Source organism: Gossypium hirsutum, chromosome A03 (assembly GCF_007990345.1).
Source record: "Gossypium hirsutum isolate 1008001.06 chromosome A03, Gossypium_hirsutum_v2.1, whole genome shotgun sequence".
Classification (NCBI taxonomy): domain Eukaryota; kingdom Viridiplantae; phylum Streptophyta; class Magnoliopsida; order Malvales; family Malvaceae; genus Gossypium; species Gossypium hirsutum.
This window is the reverse complement of record NC_053426.1, coordinates 23,420,367-23,428,567: the sequence shown is the minus strand read 5'-3', so window position 1 is coordinate 23,428,567 and position 8,201 is coordinate 23,420,367. Positions and strand designations below refer to the sequence as shown.

The 8,201-nt window shown below is 34.5% G+C and overlaps 1 protein-coding gene across 1 annotated transcript; it reads right to left on the bottom strand.

The window, feature by feature from the left end:
• Nucleotides 1-1,005: 1,005 nt before the first annotated feature.
• Nucleotides 1,006-7,899, bottom strand: LOC107887059 (DEAD-box ATP-dependent RNA helicase 51). The gene is made up of 12 exons (XM_041093842.1): nt 7,247-7,899; nt 6,355-6,540; nt 5,333-5,518; nt 4,607-4,690; nt 3,823-3,867; nt 3,554-3,625; nt 3,163-3,462; nt 2,867-2,905; nt 2,678-2,782; nt 2,118-2,186; nt 1,908-2,033; nt 1,006-1,416 (listed from the first exon to the last, which is right to left on the bottom strand). The coding sequence occupies exons 1-12, from the start codon at nt 7,715-7,717 to the stop codon at nt 1,231-1,233; spliced, it is 1,869 nt and encodes a 622-aa protein (XP_040949776.1). The 5' UTR covers nt 7,718-7,899; the 3' UTR covers nt 1,006-1,230.
• Nucleotides 7,900-8,201: the final 302 nt, after the last annotated feature.

Genomic DNA, 8,201 nt, shown 5'->3' with positions numbered 1-8,201 from the left:
AGCATGTTATGGCCTGTAGGATAGTGGCATCACTTATTGCGTAAGAATGTGGTTCATTTGGAGAAGACACTGTAAACAGCATTCGAAAAGATTCAACAATTCCTTCGGCCTGTTGAGCTTGGACCATAGTATATATGTTACAGAGGACATGAGAAAAGGCTTAACTGCGTTCCTCTCGTGTATAATTTGATTGCTACTAAAAGTATATCACAAACCACTTTTCACAGTGTCACCGACATTCAGTTTGCTCGAAGTTCATTTAAATGTTGTTTCAGGCATGATTTTTTTAGTTTCTACTTGTATATTTGTTCTTAGAACTACAGCTATTTAATATGCATTCATTACACAGTAAATGTCAAAACTTGGTTCGTCTTCTTCAACTCTTTCTTTAATTCACATTTTATGACTTAAATTAACTTAGGGTTATTCCAGTAATTTTGGTTTAGCCATGAGGATTATTTCTGGTTTATGGTCACCATGACTGGTGTTCAATATCTTTTATGTTTATATCAATTTAATATGACGACATCTAACATTGTCAAGTCTAATAACAGGTATTAGAAAGTGAGAAGAGCCAAGCTTTATATCTCAAGAACAAGATGAGTGCTCTTACATAATCTTTAAAAAACATAAAACAGTTTTAGAATGTGAGAGAAATCATACCATACTTTCATAGTGAAAATAAATAATGATGATGATGATGATGATGATTTTGGCTGAGAAATTCCAGCAAGCATCTTGTTTGCTTCTATGTTATGGATGGGAAAATGGCAATCTCAAAGCAGGAAAAAGTATACTAGGCACTCTTGTTGGATTGCAAGTATACTGTTTGATGATAAAAGGCTCAACACTTGAAACTTACTTAAAGATATTTAAAAACATCTTTTTTTAAACCGGATTTAACCAATCTGAATTAAAAAGAATAAACAAGTTCTCCAACCATAATTCAGACTTTAATTTATTACAAGATTTGCTATGCGAACAACACGCATACAACAGTTCAAGTAAACAAAGAATCATTTTAAAACCAAGAATCTTTAACATTCATTTTCAACTTACAAAGACTCTGGGAAACCCAATAAAGCCTATATCTTAATTCTGAGCTGGTCAACACTATATTTCAACAACAAAAATGGTACAGATTCAAAATTGTTGCAGGCCCATGAATTGGATTCATTAACACAGCTTCTGCTACTAACCTATATATAGCGCCTTGCAATCATACCTTAGCTAATACCTTACAAATTGCCGATTATCATCTTCGCTTCTCTGCCTCCCGTAAGGATTGCTTTCACTGAAATTGTTCTGTGCTCCACCTTCAACTTTACGCATTTTCTTTCGAAATTTGGATGCATTACTGTCTATGTTCAGATTAACCTTTGGAGGGCATGAAAAACAGAAGGATCCAGCAACAGCCTGCTCAAAAACACAATTTACCGTTTCTTGTTGGTCAGCTTAATACTCATGGTTATGTACAAAATTCCATGTCTAATAGAAATTGCATTGTTTTTATATTCTATCACTGGTTAATAGAAAACTTAGATTCCAACAAATTCCAGACATGCAAAGAAAACAATTTCCCGTTTCTTGTTGGTCAGCTTAATACTCGTGGTTATGTTCAAAATTTCATGCATAAAAGATATTGCATTGTTTTTATATTCTATCACTGGTTAATAGACAACTTAGATTCCAACAAATTCCAGACATGCAAAGAAAACAATTTCCCGTTTCTTGTTGGTCAGCTTAATACTCGTGGTTATGTACAAAATTTAATGTCTAATAGAAATTGTATTGTTTTTATATTCAATCACTGGTTAATAGACAAATTATATTCCAACAAATTCCACAGACATGCAAAGAATACAGAATAGAGATTCCATTTTAGTAAGATGGAAGAAAGATTGTACCTGCAGATCAAGGCGGTGCACGTTGAAGATATCTTTCATAGAGTGTGAATTGTATGCTAAAATGTAGGATCGATACGCATCCTTAGCCGACTTGTTTAGATAATAGTTGTTTGCCACCAATTTTTCCTGCATCATTCCATGTAAATGCTCTAAGCTCCTCCAAATTTAATCAGTTCAAGAAACTTATATTGAACAAAGTAAAAAGGCTACCAGATGAGACTGCACATTCGCCAGCTTTTTCTCATCAAACTCGTATTCCTTAACTGGAACTTTGGCAGCCTGTCATTAGAAATGTAAAGAAAGAAGAAACAAATTAGAATCAGTTCAACTGACTGCTAACCAACAATTTCTTGCAGTCTAGATTTTCGTACTCCAACTCCTTGCAAAAGCATTCAAGTCCTATTAACATCCTTTCAAACATGTGCCAGAAGTACAGGTTATTTCTCCCATCTGAGAAGCTAGAAATTTGGCAGCTCAAAGTTTCTTCATGGCAACTATCTTTACTCCTTATTACTCCTATGTCACTCGGATTTGGTACAAGTTCTAATACAGGTATGCGTCGCCACAGGTATATTCAATCTTTTATGAAGTTTTTCCATGTATTTGAAGTGTCCTTGGAGGGTATTATCCCCAACTCATGTCCAGATACGGGTTGGACATAGGTGCCTAGCACGAGACTTCATGAAAATAGAAGTCGGAGCAACATAGCCTCATTCCCCACCCCCATTTTTTCCCTTAAAAGAACAAGTTTTTTGGAAGAAATAATGCACCTTTAAATAGCGTAGAAACTGCAGTTCCTCTGGGATCAGGAAAAGAAGCGCATTTCCTTTTGCACCTTCCCCACGGGCAGTTCGACCAACCCTATGAATATATTCCTGCAAGCAACATTCCAAAGCCATATTTTACTCACCAGAAAAATAGTAAGATGGAAGAATAGCAAGTATATATAAATAACACACCTTGGGTTCATCAGGAGGATCGTACTGCACAATCCAATCCTACACAAGAGAGTACAAAAGAAATATTTCGGTCAAAATAATTCTTCCTCGAGTTTAAACAGATTTAATTACTTGACATAAACCTATATACAACCATGAAAAGGAGATTGGGAGGGGGGAGAGGGGAACCGATAGTCAGTTATGTTTAGATCACAAATATACCAAGATTAAGGTATTACTGTTCCAACAACAAGCAGAAAGACACAAATAACGGTAGTTTGGTACCATAGACAACCCAAATAAAACTAAAAATATACCACAGCAGGAATATCAAGTCCACGGGCCGCAACATCAGTGCAGAGCAAAATGCCCTTTTCTGCTTTACAAAAGTCGAAGAAGGTAGTGGTTCGCTTTTGCTGCTTCTGCTTTCCATGGATATCAAGGCAATCCACATGAATATATCTAAGAAGCTCGGCATGAAACTTGACTGAGTTGCATGAAGAGAAAAAGACCATCACTTTCTTCGAAAGGTTCCTCTTCAAAAATGAATACAAAAGGATAAATCTCTTCGAACTATGCACAACACAATAGCCTTGCTGCAGCCCTTCATTGGTGACCTACAATGATGAGAGCTTCTAGTTAAGTCAAAGGATAAGTGATTAGTGTGCTTGAAAGTGTATCTATAGATCAAATTCATACTATTCCTACCTTCTTTCGCCCATCATCTACATCAATATAAATAGGAGTTGTCTGAAATGACAACCGAGCAAGGTCCTCAACCTGCAAATTTAGGGAAAGTCAAAATGGTCACATGAATAAACCCAGAATTTACTCCAAAAAGAAAAGGCAGTTGGGAATTTTCCACTTACAACAATAATCTTGCCAAGCAACTTTCTGAAGAAAGCTAGCATACATGCATTTACCAATAAATCTTAAGGGGAAGTGGTAAAGAGAAAAATCATGAGTTAAGGACAAACCTTCTTAGTCTGGGTAGCTGAAAATAGAGCAGTTTGCCTATTTTCCTGCACATCAAATAGGAATTTAGTAAGCTTTAAACACCACAGAAATTACCAAATCTAAGACTCATTGTGGCAGCAAATAGAAACACAAACATAAAGCTCCTACAGGAGGAAGAAATCAAGATACATTCAAGCAAGGAAATTGATATCGGTCTAATGATGTAATCAGCAATCTCCTGTCATCATCTGCCACCATTAAGGAGTAGAGAAACGCAATATAGTTTATTGGGTTACTGACATTTTCAGAACCATTTATTTCTACCGTTTGCAATTACAGCCATACATATATATATGCTACTGAGCTTAATAATGATTTTCAGAAAAGCAAAGCCTGCTACCCCAGATATACGTTACTATTTTGCAATATATATTCAGTGGTTCAACTTAAAGAGTATTAGCACACCCTTTCCATTCAATTATTAAAGAACTTTACATCAATTACCTCATCCATTCCATTATTAAAAAACAATACAATAATTATTTAGGTTATCCTTCACTTCATTTTCAAGAAAAGCCGAGGAACACAATGCAGCTCTTCAGAAAGCTAAGCTTCTTAATCCCAGTTATGTACTACTTCACAAAGTATTTTTTAACATTCAAAAGCATACCAACAGTTACTATCACTATTTTGGTTTTGAACCAATTCATTTTCAAAAATCCTAGAGATGAATTAATTGACATAATGAAAAGTTATGAATTCCTTATAACTATAATCAATAATATAAATGGCTAAGAGACTCACCTTAGGTAGATACTTGATAATTTGTTTCATTTCTTCCTCAAAATTCGCTTCCAATATCCGGTCAGCTTCATCAATCATGAGACACTGCAAATACAGAATTATCTCAAAAGAATTAAATTACAAGTCTGAAACTGATTTAAAAGTGTTAGGGAGCAAAAGCTCTCAAGTTATCTGCATGAAGCAGCTGAAAGCTAATGCATTTTCAAACTGGTTTATGCGTTAAATAAAAATTCACTAGAAACAAACACAACCTATACCATAAACATTGATTAGAGAGCACCAGCTACCATAATCAAACCATAAATAACTAATTCTTCTTCCAACAATTGCAGCATGAATTCATATTTAAAACAATAATTACCACTTGCTCATCCAATTATCCTTAAAAATATGCAACAGAGCAAATTCTACTAGGTTAAGCAAGTACAATGTTAAGCAAGTAGGTTTACCAAGTATACCACTACCCTGTTACATCACCTATCTGTTGCGACAAGAGACAACTTTATTCTAAGTAATAAAACTGACTTCCTAAAAATATAAGGACTCAGTGTACTTACTGTTAATAATACACTCAAAATACTAATCAACCACGCAAGAACAAATTAAAATCAGGAAATTGAGTTCATGTAAAATACATTATTCATATTAATCAAATGATATGCAAACTACCCATGTTAGCAGAAAAAAAGGAATCATATTATAGAAGTTCAGAAATGTTGATATTACCTTCAAAGTTTTGTAAATGAATCCCTTGGTATTTTGAAGATGGTCAAGAAGCCGACCAGGTGTGGCCACTAACAAATTTACTCCCTTCACAATCCGCTCTGCTTCTCCCCTTCTAGCTGAACCACCAATAACCAATCCAAGGGTCTGAGAGTGGTATTTGAGAAGATCCTTTGCTACCGCATGAGTCTAAAACATTTGAAGGTTCCATTACTTATAATGAATGAAATAGTTGAAACATTATAGGCAAGATAAATAGTTAAAACTAAAACAAACCGAAAATGATTTTGCTGACTTCAAAAGAGTGAGACGTATCCTTTTCTTATATTTCCTATTCCCATATAATGAGATAGGGTTGCAGATATTATCATGCTATTTAGAAAAGCAGAACCATCAAGACAATAAGAAATTAGCAATAGTTATACCTTGAAACCAGACAATAAAAATACAGTCTTTTCACAGTAAACATCTTCCAAATAAGTGATTTATCAACTTAACGTCTATAACTCCATACCAATATCCACTAAAAGTCCTTTTTTTAATATTTTCATTCTCATACATATAATAAGGTTATGTTGCAGATGGTCTCTCAAGATATTAAGAACAGCAGAACCTTAAAAACTAATAACCTACAAATTTTTTATACCATAAAACCAGCCATTAGAAATCCATAATCTTTTCACTCATAATATCTGCTAAGCAAGCAAGTTATCAACTTATTGGCAATAACCCCATATTGCACAAGTACTAAAAAGAGATAGGCTCCCTTCTTTTTCTTAGGAACTATTTTCAACTCAAATAGAAATATAGAAGTCTCAATGCATAAAACCTCTCACTCAACACACTTGGTATTTTGCAAAAGGTGGCATAATAGTTCAGCAATGTTTTAACTAAGTTACATTTCATGGACAGACTTACTCTTGCTCTGATGAAAAGTCATTGAATTTACAGGATTAGAAAATAAGATTTAACCCAAAGAAAAAAGTTGATGGCGACAAGCAAAACCAAGAGTTTTAAATATTTACCTGAATGGCAAGCTCTCTTGTGGGACAGATAATGATAACACCTGTTCCATTACGAGGAGTGAATCGAACATTATATAGCAACTCAACAGCAGGTACCAAGAAAGCAAGGGTTTTCCCAGAACCCGTTCTTGCAGCCCCAAGAACATCTTTGCCAATCATAAGTGGTGGAATAGCTCTTGCTTGAATCTGCATTTTTTTTAGTTGGAAAGATCAATTTCAAGAAAATTATCTTAGATAAATTAACCACGTGAAAATAAAAATAGTATCTTATAGTTATAACACCAGCTTAATATATAGTCCAGAAACCATCAAACGAGCAATGAAAAGCATATATATTCCATGTATAAAACAAGAGGTAGACTACCATTCAGGTAAATAATATATAAGGGAGGCTTAGCATACACCCAATGCCAGCCAGAAACCATATGTTACCACTATTAGGGTGTGATTGCCGAATAGAAATACATGCCCGAGACCGGTATGTTCATTTTTCATAAGTTTTCTCATGCACTTGAAGGGCCATATGACCATAGCCACGTCTAGATATGGGTTGTCCATGAGTGTCTAACATGGGTTGTTAAAAAATCAAGCACAACATAGTAAAAGACATTATAATACGAAAGCCTTTTTCTTTTCTTTTTTTCTTTTTTTAGTCATTACTCATTGGCCAATAGTTAAATGCTACAAAGAACAATAACAGATACTCAAACTGTCCCTTTTAGAGAATTTCCATTATATTCCTAGGCTTGTTATGCAATCCCATGCCATAGAACTCCAATTTGAACGAAATCAACTATAAAGCAAACATGTAGAAAACTAAGCAATCCAATTCAACGCAAAAATTAGACAAGGTAATTAAACTAAAACAAAAATAGGAGGAAAACAATGATACCTGAGTCATATACTGAAAACCCATCTCTTTAATAGCTTTAAAAGTTGGCTCAGACAATCCCAAGGACTCAAATGACTCAGTGCTCATTATCCCACTTCCCCCACTGTTCATTCTATCCTTTATCTCTTCCTTTTTCCCTTCTTCATCAGTAGCTTGTTTTTCTTCTTCTTCGTCATCAGTTCCCTTTTCTTGTTTCTCACCATCTTCACCCTTCACTTTCTTATTTTTCTTCTTCTTCTTCTTCATCTTCATTTTCTTTTTCTCGTCAATTTCAACTTCCCTCGTTTCCGTTTCATCTTCCTCGTAGTTCTCTTGTTCAAATTCTTCGTTCTCTTCACCCTCTTCTCTATCCGTTTTGTTATCAGTGATTTCGGGCTCCGATTTCTTAACTCTGCTCCGCTTTCGCTTCCTTTTCTTCTTGCTATCTTCAAAAGAGGGAGATTTAGGGTTTTTCTCTTCCAGTACCGCCATTGTCAATGAACCCAATATTACACTGACCAAAAATTTTCTGGAGGTTTAGCTTCTTCTAGGGTTTATTTGGCTTGCTGCGATTTTAATCCTTAAACCCTAATCTATTCGCGTTTATAGTCAGTTAATTTATGGACTAAGTCGACCGAGTTGATGGTAGAGATTTTTGTAATGTATGAATTATTGGTCTGCACTCTGAAGTGAAAATTGGGCTCAAAAAGGCCTCCCCAAATACATTGGGGTTTTGGGTCTTATAATGTTCTGGCCCAACTAATCGCTCTTGTCAATTATAGAAAGATGGTTATTATAGACCTACAACAACGTAATAGTGAAATAATCGTTATAATTTTACCATAAATTTTATATTGTAAATTCCCATCAAATAAAGAAAGTGTGAATTATATTAAAAGATAATCAAATCAACAATATTAAAATATGTATAATAAGTGTATACATTATTACTTTTATGCATATTTTATTTTACATT